We start from the raw sequence: 15,218 nt of genomic DNA on the forward strand, positions 1-15,218 counted from the left end.
CATTGGCTGGAGCAAGACTGCCCTCTTCCATAAATGAAGCAGTGTGGTGGTATTATAAATATGGTCTCAAGTCAAAATTGTGGAAATGAGACTTTGCACCTCTTCACCTCTTGTAGGCAAATATTTGAGGATGTTATCCCACCAGAGAGAACAGGTTAATCACAAAGATACTTTACATTTATTTCCACCTTTTCTGAGAAATTCACCTTTGCTCATCATCTGTCTTTCTCATCTTTCTGTTTATTCCATCATACATTGCTTCCTGTTTTCATGATTTGCCAAATTTATTTTATGTTAACTTTCTGGCCAGATGCCCTTCCTGTTGCCACAGTCATTGTTAACCCAAGGGAGATGAGTTGTGAGTGGAACCTGTTGTGTGAATTGTGTAAGCTTTGTTCTGCGTATTATTGTATATTAGCTGTTTGTGTATCATATTCTTGGAGGCAGCTGTTTGGGATCATCCCAGCATTATGCCTAAACTAGTGCAGAAAATTGCATGAAGACCATACTCAGGCTGGCAGCCAGTCTACCACGCCGACAATCATTAATGTATTACGTGAGTTCAGTCAGGGCCTGGCTCAGTTCCCTGTCTCTCAAAATAACGTACTGCACTTTAGCTCATCATTGCTGTGAAGCTTATTACTCTTTAAAATCTTAAATATTTCCCCATGTGACAGCTGCTCACTTTGTCTGGAAACAAATAGGTCAACAGGCAAAGGAAAATGGAAATGAAGCTTAAGAAATTATTGGCATTAAGTAGCAAAAATATACACACAACTAGCATTGTGCACACATGCACAAACATTTTTATATGCTCTTATTGAACTTGTCCACTGCCTGCAAGTTAATTAATGGCAGTTGTCTCACTTCCCAACTATTTCCAGAATGTCATGTGGACAATATTTCAGAGTGTGGAGACATGATGATCACTTTGTGCTTGAAATGTATTGTAAAGTGACTGCCTAAAACTTTTCATAAACAATGTAGGAGAAGTTGTATAATTCTTGTCCCATATTACTGACAGGCATCTGCAATGACAACTACCCAAACTGTCAGTTTTCAAGTGGTGTGAGGTTAGACCTGTTGAAATTCCATAGGATGACATATGTTTTTCAGTGTTTGTATTTTATTTATGTCTCATTGCCTCTCTCATTTTGTGGTAAGTACTGCAATTGCACATAACAGTCTTTTGTGAGAATATGTGAAAAGCAAGGTAGTCATGCTGACGCAGGCTTTTGCAACAAATGTGATGTATAAAAACACAATAAAAATAGATCTTAAAGTTTGAGAAAAAATTGTGCAAATTATTCAAATTAAAACTCGCCCTTTAGTAGCATTTTTAAATTCCTTCTTCAGGGAGGAGAAATGAGGTGGTTGAGGAAGATTTTTTGCAAAGAAGTCCACAAGATCAGTATCACAATTAGATCAAGATTTACACATTTTGTAGGTACTGTGTATTGTAATTAGATCGTACTTGGTGGTAAAAGGGTTAACTATTCATATGAACAAGCCTCTGGAAATGAAATCTGCTGTCATAAGAGTGTTTCCTGCTGAAAGACTTCCACTAAAGAAGGTATTAGGTTGTTAATGGGTAGCATGTGTTAGAATGTTTTCCTAAATGGTGCAATACACAATTTTGTATTTGATTCTATACATATATGTAGAATATGTAACATGATGCTTTAAATCTTGTGTAAAACATTTAAGATATTAGATTTATCATGTATATGACACAAATTTGTGGTTAAAAATATAAAAAGAAGGAAGTTCGTGTATTTATACCTGTGGTTAGAATGTTTCAAACTAATATGGTGTAGCTTAGAGCTTGTCTTACCCATATTCTTTTGTCTTTTCAATTTTTTTTTTTTTTTTTACAGATTTGTGTGGTGGCTACCAGGACTGCCCTTCTCCCTAGCCATCTTCATTTACGATGAAGTGCGCCGTTTCTACCTACGCCGAAACCCAGGTGGTTGGTTGGAACAGGAAACATACTACTAGAGTGCTCCAGGCCTGGTGACAAGCAGTGCCAGCGTTAAGCCTGCCACGTTTTAGTAGGCACATCAGGAAGGAGGAAAGCGGTGTACCACAGAGTGTGTCATGCGTGTACTGTTCTGCTCTTACAGTGTCTGGATATTTAAACAGTTACAGAAAACAGAAGAATATTGATTGTTAAAAGTGCAAGATATATATATTATATATAATTCCACTGTTAAGTATTCTTCTACTACACTTTTAAACATTTTGTGTTCGCTGTCCGAGGGACACGGCTGGGCCGGTTAGCTCCCAGGAAGCCGTTCTTTTTTTACGTGCACTTTCGGAGCTGTCAATAGCAGTCTGCCGAATTTGACAGGTTGCTGCAGTTGATATTTTGGTTTAGTGAAAATAGCTGTTATTGAAATGTGGAAAAGTGTGCACAAACTCAATGTTCTTTTATTGTACAGTGTATGTTGAGAATTACAATGGGAAAGTGAAAAAGAGGGATCTGTTAAAGATGTGAAGTTTGATGAATTGCCTTGCTTCAGGAGAAGTGTCTTGTTTGATAGAACCAGCTAGTCTTTTTCAGACATGTTCAGCCTTTCTCAACCATTCAGCTTCTTGGGGAGGGCAGGTGATCTTTTATGACATTCCACACGTCTGAATAGTTGCCTTAAGTGGAAGCTGTGTTTTGGGTGAACGTATCATCTGTGTAGGAAGTGAGAAGTGTTAACAGAGCTTTGTTAAAATTTGGTTTTTCCCCAGTCAGGCTTGCTGAAAATTTTTCCCCGAGTTGCATCAGGAAAAACTTTCAAGAGAGATTATAAAGCAGTGGTGTTAACTAGATATTTGAACTATCTCCATTGAAACATATAACAGTAATAAGTGCAGATTTTTCATATCCTTTTTTTCTTTCCTTTTCTTTTCTTTTTGGAGGAGAAGAATGGTGTAAATAACACTTAAAACTAGATCCAGAGTATTAGTTAGCTAACAAGAAAAGAGGTGTAAAGGTTTCTGAGCTACATAGATGATTTAAAGGTAAACAATTTAATGTCCATGCTTGAACCGAACTGGATACTTAGGTAATAGACATGCATTAGGTTTAGTGTTTCCTTGTCGTCATGATACATGGCTCATGTGGCCAGTAATGGATTGCAACACGCTGCTTTCTTCCCCGTGACAGCCTGAGAAGAGGGTGGAACGTTAATTTTCATTCACCTTGTTGTAAATATTTTAAATTTTCTCAGCTGCTTGAAATATTTTGTTTCTAATTTGTGTTAGCAAGGAAAACTTTCCGCCAGCTTCTTGCACAGGCTAGAGAACAAACTGTATAAACTGTGTCAATGTTTGGGTGTTAAATGAACAAATAAACAAACTTCTTAAAATATTCTCCTTTGAATATATTCATTATGTTGCTCTAGTAACAAAATAATAAAACTTCAGATATAATTCAGTCATAATCCAAAATATTCTCACTCATTTTTGTTCGGTTTTATGAATCATGTTCTCTTTTATTCTTAGCATATTGTTGTTTGTTGCACAACAGTGCATTTGGTATGAAGCTTGGACATTGCATAGCACAAAAGTTTACAATGAGAGTTGGTAAATCAGTGAAAGTAGACAATAACATATATCAAAAAGTGTTGAACATGAAGTTTAGTTGTAGATTTTGCTGTATTTTGAAATAGGGTCATTCAGTGTGGTTGCTTAACAGAACATTGTAGAATGTACACTAAACTAGAGAAATTAAGTGAAAGCTTTGGAATGACAAAATTTGAGTAGGTGGCTTAGGACAACATTTTGTAATTAGCCTCTTATTAATTGTCTCAGAATTATGTAACACTGTTGGTTATACATTTTCTGAGGAAACTGTTGCAAGCCAAAAAGTACTGCAAATGATGGGTAACCTTTGTGGTTAGGATTGTCCTCCTTGTCCCATTACATTCGTTCACTCAAGCCACAGTGTTCAGCTCATGCCATAACAAATTTTGTTGTTCATATATGTGAGCTGAATTACGACTGTCATTTTGGTTAAACGCTCCAACATTGTCTGGAGTGTTTGACATTGTATTATCATTCATTATGAATCCTTACTAATGAGGCAAATAGTACACTACTGTAACTGCAGTGAAGTATATACCTGCTTAGTGAATATCCTGCCTGCCATTGACTATAAAAGCAGGAAACTGTTACATCTAGCCAGGCAAAAAATTTCTGAGAGCAGTAATAGTGAAGCCTTGAAGCTGTTCCAATAAACAAAACTCACTGGTGTGGTCAAAAGCTGTTAACAGCATTACTGTAAACAATTTACTTATATCATTTATGGAATGACACTTCCACATTAGAGAAACTAATAGAAATCTGCAAAGAGTTAAACATTGTTGTAAATTTTCACCTGAGATATACATTTATCTTAATTCATACACTCGTCTCGTCTCATCTTGTTAAAAATGAGTATCAGTGATTATACTGAGCACGTGTAATGTAAGTATTTTTGTATTGCCAGGAAGAATTCAACATTTGTGAAGTTTTTGCTGCCATAAATCAATTTTGTGTGCATATGTATGTTATTTATATGTTATGTTCATAGATTATTTTACTGAAGAAAAAACATTTACGAGAATACCTTAAAACTGTGTTAAATTATTTATGCTAAAGAAAATATCCAGGATGATATCACCATTCATTGATTACAGTTCTGAAATTTCATTACAAACTGCACGGACTTGTAGATATGTTACACACACTACGTGTTTAGCATAACAGTAATAGGATTAATACACTGTTAATCTGTTTAGCCGGACAAATCAATTGTATGGTAGTATTTAACATCATCAGCCTATGTTAGAATATCAGGATAAATGTGAGTCAGTTGCTTAAAGAGCAAGGTGCAGATTATCCATTTTCCACGCATAATTACTACAATGAATATTTTTGTTTAGAGTACAGTATTGTGCATCTGACTCATTTTTTACCATGGAAGACAATGCAGTCCCCCCATTCCGCCATCAGGCAGCTCAGAAATATTTTTCATGTTTTCATTTCACCACCAGGTAAATGTGGGTGCTCAGCCCTCATAACATGTCTGCAGCCAATTTCCTGTCTATGTTGTTGCCTCCCTTTCTCTTAGGAGGTCTCTCTCTCTCTCTCTCTCTCTCAGACAGTTCCCTTCAGAATTAGAATTCTTGCTCTGTGTTGATACGTAGTGAAAGCATACCATTGAACATTGCCAAGAGGAATGCTTAGTTGATCATTCTTTTCTGCCTGCCAATAAATCTCAATAATATTGCAGCTTCTAAAATGGATTATTGGGAATGAGTGTTAACCTGTATCACACTTCATGTTGTTGCTGAAATTAGAGAAAGTGTGGAAGTTAACAGATAAACACAAATGTATTGTTCTTAGAATCTAAAATGAATTAGAAGTTAGAGTTAAACAACAAAGCGGCAAAACTGCAATAAAAATTTCTCAGGATTATGGGGTAGGCATACGAACAGTGAGAGACTGTAAGAAAAATAAAGAAAAGTTGTTAAATTCTTGCAACCAAAGCTAATAGCCAAAACAGACTGTCACAGGATGTGCCTAAAGCTTCACTTTACATGAAACTTATGGGAAGCACTGCACTTTCGGCTCCAGCAGAATAAAGCAGCAGTAGTTTTCGTATAAGATCTGATCTTAACAGAGAAAGCAGGAGATTATCATGGAATTGAAGACTGAAGGAAAATTTAATGCTGCATCAGGATGACCAACTCAGTTTAAACATGTTATGTCTTTCTGTGCTCCCTCCATACACCAAATCTCTATAGGTAAGTGTTGCCCTTCCATTATCTTATAAATTTCTCATTTTAAGCATTGCTACAGGATTCAAGAAATAGCTGTTCAGGGGAAAAACTTAATGCTAACAGACACACATGGTTCTTTTTATGATAAATTCTTCAGTTATAACCAATAGAATCATTTTCTCCCAGAACAGATGTAAAATGCTCCGTGTATTGGAAGGAAATGCCTATGTGAACTTCAGTCACTCAGACTGAAGTGCAAGCCACCAAATATAAGTGTAGTACAGACTTGCTGTTCTTTTCTATGCAAATTCTGCGTGTGAAGCCAGTTACTGGAAAATCGAAAATACTATGCACATTCTAAGAAACAAGAACCAAGCACTAGGAGCATGGACGAATAGTACTATCTTCAGAGACTAATTCCATTCTGTGTTTGCCCCTGCTGCTATTTTACTGTACAACAAACTTTAACAGTTTGGGGGGGAAGGGGGGCGTATGGCAGCTATTGGTTGGCGGGAGCCATCTCCGCATTTGTCAGGATGTACTTTGACACCCACTGGCGTGGGGGAAGCTGTAGACAAGTACTCTACAAATATAAACAGTTCTTGATGTGGCTATGTATACTTCCCCGGCTCATTAATGGATCAAATTCTTGTCGGAGCTTCAGCCGGATCAAACTGTTACCAGCACACAATATTTCTGCGGTCCACCTGGCCACCATCATCAGGTGAGAAAAGCTAAGCTGCTCTCATCGATAACTGGCGAGAGTGGCTTAGCTTTTCTCACCTGATGATGGCGGCCAGGTGGACCACGGAAATATTGTGTGCAGATGATAGCTTGATCCGGCTGAAGACCTGACAAGAATTTGATCTATAAATAGTTCTTTATTAATCCAGTGAACTTAAACAATCTTTCAGGGTCACCCTCATCTCTAGAGTGGTTTGGCATCATCCTTTACTGTTTCAACCCAGCATGACAGGCAAGTGGCCAGTGGCCAGTGGCACTTCCCCTGCAGCTGGGGTGCGAGCTGCTTATTCGGAAGGAAAATTAGGGTTTAACATACTGTCGACATCAAGGTCAATAGAGATGGGGTTTAAATACAGCTGTCCAGTTCTGACTTTGTGGAAGGGGCTGCATTTATGCATCACACAGAGATGTCTGGAAGAAGATCCTTGGCTGCGGTCTGCCTGTCTGTTGAGCAACGGTGGGTCAAGCCACGGAATCTTCCTGGAGGTTGGTCAACTTCTCAAGCCATGCACATGTGGAAATGGCTGCGGCTGTTGTGCTGTATGTTGTCCAGTAGTAGTCTGTGCTTGTGTCCCAATGCAGTCTGTGATTCTGGATGTGTCTGTGCAGTTACACCACATTACCATTCAGCAGATGTGCTTGTTTCGGATGACAAATGACTTTTATGAGATGTATTACATCTTGTTACTGCACTCGCATAACCAACGTATGCTCACAGCTATGAAATATTATCAGTTGAGTGTCTTGTAATAGGTTATGCAAGAAGGTTCAGACATCCTTAGTTTCTTGAAATCACTGAAAGTGCTTCATGCAGTCCATGGCATTGTGGAAGAAAATTGCAACACCTCCATTGAAAGTAACTTAGAAAGTTATAGTAGTGAGTTACGTGATGCAGCTGCTTATTTGATCGATCCTGTGAAATGAGAGGCATAGATTAACTCAAATGACTGGGACACTACTACTGTCACCTGAATCAGCTTCATTTGAGTTTATGTCAAATAGTAAGGTCTTCAGTCTCTTTGCAGTGTAAATAGTTTAAGCCTCTAAATCAATGGAATCAAAAGATATGATAATTTATTTCACACATTTTGATATTCACAAACTCTTTTTTATTTATTTTTTATTTCATTTCATGTTCCGTAGATCCTGGTAGCGAGTGAATCGCAAAGATATAGAACATGTCAGATTCTACATAGTTCAAATGTAACTTGTATAAGTACAATACAAAGATACAATGTAAATAAAAATCAACTAAACAATAGCACAATCAATTAACAGAAAATTGTGTTTCACATGAAGGGTGAGTAATATATTTCTGAAATGGAATGCGTCAGATTGTACACAGTTGAAATATATCTTCCATAAATAAAAGATGCATTGTAAATAAGATATCAGCTAAACAACAGCACATTCAGTTAACAGAACATTTTTGTTTCACATGTTAAGGATATGTAATATATGCAGGAGTCGAGATAAAATAAATATTACAAAGGAAATACAGGAATACTAATAAATAATTGTCATACGCCTATGATAGTACTCAAAATAAAATTAATTATACTAAGTTTGCAACACTTACAAACTTAGTGATTATATACGTTTTCTTTCACATATTCGTCAACTGTATAAAAAGATTTCTCTATCAGGTACTCCTTGAGAGTTTGTTTGAATGCTGGCAATCTTTTGTGAAGGCATTTGATGTGTAGTGGGAGAGCATTAAGCAGCTAAATGCTGGAGTAATAAGCTCCTTTTTGAACCATAGTGAGGCTTTTCAGTTCAGTATGCAGCTTGTTATTGGCTCTTGTGTTATAGTCATGAAATTGGCTGTTATCTTTGTAGATAGAAGGGTTTCTACAAGAAAAGGTCAACAAGGAAAAGATACATTGTGAGGAGGTGGTAAGGATCCCCCATCTTTCGAAATAAGCACCTGCAAGAGTGCCTGTGATGGACACCACTCATTATTCTAATGGTTCCCCCCCCCCCCCCCCCCCCCAGTGAAAATGCTCTTTGCGACACGTTTGTTCCCCCCCAGAATATAATAGCATATGATATTAATGAATGAAAATAGCCGACGTACGAAGCCTTAATGGTGTCTACTTCAGCCACTGAAGCAATAACCCGTAGTGCAAATATTGCTGAGCTAAGTGTTTTATAAAGGTGATGAATGTGTGCTGACCAGTTACATTTGCTATCTACATAAGCACCCAGGAATTTTGTAACCTCAGCTTTTTGTATTTCTTGATCTCTGTACTTTTTAATGTTAATGTCTTCCAGATTTCTTTGTGGAGTATGGAATCTCATATAAAGGGTTTTATCTGTATTGAGTGAGAGACCATTTGAAGAAAACCAGTTTACAATATTATTGAAAACTTTAGTCTTAGTTTGTTCAAGATTGTTGTTTGTAAGATCGTCAGTTAGAATTGTAGTATCATGTGCAAAAAGAATAAATTTACTGTTTGTATCAGAACAAAGTGGGAGATCATTAATGAAGATTTGAAATAGCAGTGGATCCAAAACAGAGCCTTGTGGCACACCACAACTTACTGAGTCCCACTCAGATGAGGCAGGTTCTCTGGATGAGCCATTCAGCATTACAGTCTGCTTTCGGTCCTTTAGGTATGATTGGAGCCAGGAACCAACAGTACCACCCAAACCATAATATTCTGCCTTTTTCAAAAGGATTACCGAGTGAGGTGGCGCAGTGGTTAGACACTGGACTCGCATTCGGGAGGACGACGGTTCAATCCCGCGTCCGGCCATCCTGATTTAGCTTTTCCGTGATTTTCCTAAATCGCTTCAGGCAAATGCCGGGATGGTTCCTTCGGAAGGGCACGGCCGACTTCCTTCCCTAATCCGATGAGACCGATGACCACGCGGTCTGGTCTCCTTCCCCAAAGAACCCAACCCAACCCCTCAAAAGGATTAGATGGTTTACACAATCAAAGGCTTTTGAGAGGTCACAAAAAATACCTACTGTAGACATTTTTTGTTCATGGCTTCCAGAACTTGGTTGGTGAAAGAGAATATTGCTTGTTCTGTAAAGACCTGCACGGAAACCAAACTGACTTTTGTTTAGGATATTGTGGAAGCTGCGATGATTGACAATCAACCTGTGCATGAGTTTTTCAAGAATTTTTGAAAAGATGGTTAAGAGGGAGACTGGGCAATAGTTTGTAACATTGTTTTTCTCACCTATTTTAAAGAGAGGTACCACTTCAGCTAGTTTTAGCCTGTCTGGCACTATTACTTATTGCAGAGATGTATTGAATTTGTTGCATAAGACTGGACTTAGATATTTATAGCAATATTACACTATTTTACAGGAAATATTGTCCACAGCAACAGACTTTTTATTTTTTAATGAGGTAATAATTCTTTCAATCTCTTTTACTGTAACATGACGTAAGGGTAATTGTGGGGGTCTATTACTGATAGCTTTCTGTAAAAGAGCCAATGACTCATCCACAGAACCTTTACAGCCTGTCTTCTCTGCTGCTGACAAAAAGTGCCTGTTGAAGATTTCTGCAACCATTTCAGGTTTCTTTACAATATTGGTACCTTGTTTAATTTCAACGGGTGTCCTGTCCCCGTTTTTTCTTTTTTTCCCCACTTTATCACATTCCAAATTGTTTTTATTTTTTTGTCAGACTTATCAATTTCAGACTTATTGCACATATTTTTTGACTTATTTGTTACCTTCTTTAGGATGCTGCAGTAAAGTTTGTAGTGCTGACATTTCTTTGGATCATTACAAGTTCTGAGGGAATAATATAGCATCCTCTTTGTTCTGAAGGATGTTTTTATTCCTGCAGTGGTCCATGACTTATTGACAGTGCTTACAAGACTGTTTTTAATTATTTTTTGGTAAATGTGGCTTCAAAGATAGACATAAATTCATTCAGAAAGGTATTATACTTTTTGTTCACATCTGTTTCATTGAAAACTGGACTCCAGTCTATCTCTTGCAGGCTGGTGTTGAAATTTTGGAGGGTTTCATCATTTATTATCCTAAAGGATTCCCAAGAATTTCAGAACTGTTGATCAGATTGATGTCAGTGAGAGAAAGGATTGGCCACCATGATCAGAAAGGCCAAGAATTGGACATACACTGATATTGTTGACTCTTGACTTATCTATAAATATGTTGTCAATCAGACTTGGACAGTTCTCTGTAACTCTAGTTGGGCATTAAAACATGTAGATGTAGATGTAGATGAACTATCTAGGTAAGAGTCGAGCCTGGTAAATCATTTGACTGGAAACCAAGAGGTCATAGGATTAAATCCCAGTCGGAGCTTGAATTTTTCAATCTGCATTTTAAAGCTTGCTTTCAAGGCTCACTGATGTGAGGAGTTGCTAGAAATGACACCTAGTTCGGATACGACACTAAACTGAACGTCCCCTTTTGTCAGTTAGATAACTGGTGTAGGTTAGGGCCAAGCAAATCATCTAAGTGGAGTCTAATTGAAGGACTTGCACCAGGCCAGTGAACTAAACATTATTATTATTGCTATTATTGGAAGTTGTATTGATAGACTGGCAGTCGCTTTGATGAATAGTTTATTTTACAATTTGTTTCAATCACAAGATCACCTGGCATGGAAAAAAGCTCATCCTCTCAGCATTTTTGTGTAGTTAACAACCACAATGACCAAAAATACCACATGGGTCACTGAAAAACCCAAAAATGTGGTACATTGCTAAATACCTCTGCCATTTACTTTAGTGATTTTGCAGAGTATGTATGCAGATGTAGACAACTTGTGACAAACATTACAACCTGATACAAAAATGTCATTGTGGCATGACTGACAAATGTAATCTTGACATTAAAAACAGATTATGCTGACACATTGTAACTATTGATAAAAAGTTGTACATATGTCTTCTGCAACTCAGTACTATGTAACAGTACTTCACATTACTACTGTAGTTCCAACTAGAACATAAGAACTATGCTTATGAAGTTCTGTTGTTATTCTTGACAATATACATGTGGAAGAGGAAATGATAGAGAAGGAGGGATAGCATAGCAAGGGGGATCTGAATACAACATCATAGAAAGCTCACTGTGATGTAGGAAGAGGCTATATTGTTGTTGATGAAATAGGAGTATGGAGCATGGAGGAGGAGGGGGATCCTGTTGAAAGAACCATGTGGATAAAGAGTAATAGACTTGTGTACTCATGAAAAAAATTGAAAGGAGGCTGCAATAGTGAAGTTGTGAGGAGCATTAAGATTACTGGAAAGGATTGGAAAGTAACTGAAATAGTTGAGGGCCAGGGCTTAGTTGAAGATAAGTCATGTGATATATCTGCTGCAACTTCTTCATGATTGGGCATGACAACTTTTGCGAAGGATTAGGTTGACCCTCACTGGATGTGATACACAATAGTGTATGTCAGTGGCTGTTTCACTACCTCCACCATCTGGATCTTTCTATTCCCCATCCTCTGCCTTCCAAGCATCAACTTGTAAACTGCATAGGCTGGAACTGTGTCACAGCACGTCCTTATGTCCTGCAATATTTTTGGTCTTAACCTCTGATAAAGAGATGTGCAAGTAAGAAGGCAACTGAATGAAGAATACAGACAGAAGAAGTGGGAAATTACTTTGCGACGTCACTATTTCGTCCCCCTGCACGCTGTCATTTGAGCATGAGGCAGACAAATGGTAGTGAAAACTAAGAAACTGAAACAGAGTTAAATAAAATATCAATGAAAGAATTTTTACTATAGCTTGGCTAAACAACTTATATTGAGGTAAGTAAGAAGAAACCCACTTATTATTATGCAACAGCATGGGGGAGATATTTATTTATTTTTTTGAGTTGGTTTGATGCAGTGCCATGTCCTGGGAGGGAGAAAGGAGGACAGATCAATGCTTAACAAAGGACCTTACCTTGTTTGATTAATTCAATAAGGTTAGCTGCAGATGGACTGCCTGCTAATTCCTTGACTGTGGCTGAAAAGAAACTTTGAGTGGTGCACAGTACAGAACTCAGTAGGATTACTTAGGAAACTGAGTGGAATTATCTCAGTACTGAAGTGAATGCAGTTCACAGAAGTACCTCTGGCACTTTTTCCTATTTACAAGTTACCGTAGGTAAATAACTGATTCTCCATTCTCTGAGTCTACATTGGCCAAGGCTGTGAAAACTACTAAGTTTGGAACCTACAGATGAGGGCCGTGGACACGGTGTCATTGGCTCCCTGCCAGCACTGCACCCATCTTCATTAGGGTAAGAGGGTCCCTATTTATACTACATCTTTTGCCCTTGGCCCTTTCTGGTCGGTTTAGTGATTATTTTATTTATACGTGTCCAGAACATAACATATTAAATATGATTTATCATACATATATATTACAAGTATTACAGAGAATATATGCATATTTATATTCCGTGTGCTGCCCAGAATTCTGGTGCACAGACTGCCTTATCATTGGCGATAATCAGATCACCCATGGACACAGGTTCCGACAGATTCCTGCAATTGTATAGATGCTGATGATCTTCAGGTTCACCACACCAACATAGTTCGTCCCCTGAGATGTATCTCCTATTTCTTCATGTTCTCCTTACTCCGAGATACTCCAGTTCTCAGTATAGTGAGTACCTTCCATGTCGTGTGGGAGATGACCTGTAGCAAGTTCGTCCTTGGGGTTGACCCAATATTTCTCTGATGATGAGCTATGCCAGAGTTGTATCCTGTGGTCTGCAGGTGATATCCAGATTGGTTGCGTTGTCCGGAGAAAACTTTTTCTTGACATGAGTCTTGGTGTTTGATGTTCGCATCCAAACAGGGGGTGTGTCTGATCCATCTTCTGCTCCTTTCTTTCCACTTCAGTTGCTGCTCTCCTTCTGATGTCTGGAGGTGCTACACCCATGAGGTGGTAGATTTTGTCAACAGGGGTTGCCCGCAAGAAGCCGGTTACAATTCGTCCTGATTAATTTAGGGCAATATTTACCTGTTTGGCATGGCAGGAGTTCTGCCATACAGGTGCTGCATATTCAGCAGCGGAGAAGCACAAAGCGAGGTCAGATGTGCGGAGGACCTGTGGGTGTGCTCCCCAATTGTTACAGGTCAATTTCCTAATAATGTTGTTCCTCGCACTGACTTTCATTTTTGTATCTGTACAGTGGTCCTTGAAGGTGAAGGACCAGTCCAACTTCACTCTGAGGTACTTTGTGGTGTCACAGTGGGTCAGCTGTTGACCTCTCCAGGTTATTTTCAGTTCCTCCGTACTTCTCTGTTCCGTAAGTGGAATGCACACACTTGTGTTTTGGAGCGGTTTGGCTTCAGGTAGTTGTTATTGTAGTAGTTAGATAATGCCTCAAGACTTATTGTGAGTTTTTCTTCCACCTCCTCAAAAGTTCTACCTTGCGTAGCAAGTGTTGTGTCATCTGCATAAATGAAAGATCTTGTGACAAGATTAACTGGCTGGTCATTAGTGTAAATATTAAACAGCAGTGGGGCTAGCACACTCCTAGGGGGATACCATTTCTCTGTGCCCTCCACTGGCTCCTCTTGTTTTGTAGAGTAACAAAGAAATGTCTGTTTTGTAGCAGGCATTGTATAAGCTGTGTTAGGTGGAAGTCTTTCATGATGGCATAGATCTTTGTTAACATTTTCCTGTGATTAATGGTGTCATATGCAGCAGTAAGATCCACAAAAGTGACACCGGTGATCTGCCCGTGTTCATATCCATCCTCTATGTGTTGTTTCAGGTTCAAGATCTGTCCACAACATGACCTCCCAGGGCAGAACCCAGATTGTTATTTGATCAGTGTTTGATCGACTTGGTCTGAGATTTTATTGAGGATCATTCTCTCTAAACCTTTGTATAGATGACATAAGAGTGATATGAGTCAGATATTTTTGGCATCTGTTGGCTGTTTGCCCGGTTTCAGTAGGACCACAACTTTGGTTTTTCTCCAGATCTTTGGTATTTGCAATTTTGAGACACAGGTGTTCACCATATCTAGAATCCACTTCTTGGTTGCTGGTCCAAACATTTTTATCTGTTCTGTCCTCAAGTCAATTAACCCCGCAGCTTTATTGTTCTTCATTGAGCATATTGTGGTTTCTAATTCGTCCAGTGAGAATGGTGTATCAGTATAGTTATTCTCTTCAGTAATTCTCTGGCTCTTTGGAGTTACCGATTTTTTATTAACTTTGCCATTCAGCAGTAACTGATGTGCTATCTGGTTAGGTGTTTTATCAGAGATGGCCGAGGGAATAGCTGTTGGGTCATTTCCGAGGTTCTTCAGCAGTTGCCATGCCTTTCTACTATATTGTTTCATATCGAGCTGTGTCATAAGATTGCACCATTTTTCTTTCCTTCTAGCTGATATGGCTAGTATAAGTTCTTCACCAACCTGTATTGTTTCTTCAGCAAATGGGTCATCTTAATAAATGTGTTTATATTTATTCATAAGTGTTTTTGTATTTTTGTTTAGTCCTGGTATGTAAGTTGTTCTTCATCTGTGGGGTATATACCTACAAGAGACAGCTTTCACCAGCTTTATAAAGCTGTCATATTTCTCTGGAGAAGGATCTAGTTCAAAGATTTTGGAATCAAGTTCTTCAGTAAATTTATCCCATTGTGCTCATTTAAAGTTAATGTTCTCTTGAGGGGGGTGTAGCTGGGTTTGATGCCTGCTTCTATAGTGCAAATAATTGCTCGGTGTTGTGTCCTTGGAATTGGGTCTCCCAT

General features: G+C 38.4%; 1 protein-coding gene across 8 annotated transcripts in view; it reads left to right on the forward strand.

Moving 5' to 3' along the window:
• Nucleotides 1–3,361, forward strand: part of LOC126480749 (sodium/potassium-transporting ATPase subunit alpha) — a 633,888-nt gene extending 630,527 nt beyond the window's left edge. For all 8 annotated transcript variants that reach the window (XM_050104075.1, XM_050104093.1, XM_050104066.1 and 5 more), the window contains one exon: nucleotides 1,878–3,361. In XM_050104075.1, the coding sequence (XP_049960032.1) occupies nucleotides 1,878–1,998 (121 nt within the window). In that variant the 3' untranslated portion in view covers nucleotides 1,999–3,361. The remainder of the gene's footprint in view (nucleotides 1–1,877) is intronic.
• Nucleotides 3,362–15,218: the final 11,857 nt, after the last annotated feature.

Source organism: Schistocerca serialis, chromosome 1, assembly GCF_023864345.2.
Source record: "Schistocerca serialis cubense isolate TAMUIC-IGC-003099 chromosome 1, iqSchSeri2.2, whole genome shotgun sequence".
NCBI lineage: Eukaryota > Metazoa > Arthropoda > Insecta > Orthoptera > Acrididae > Schistocerca > Schistocerca serialis.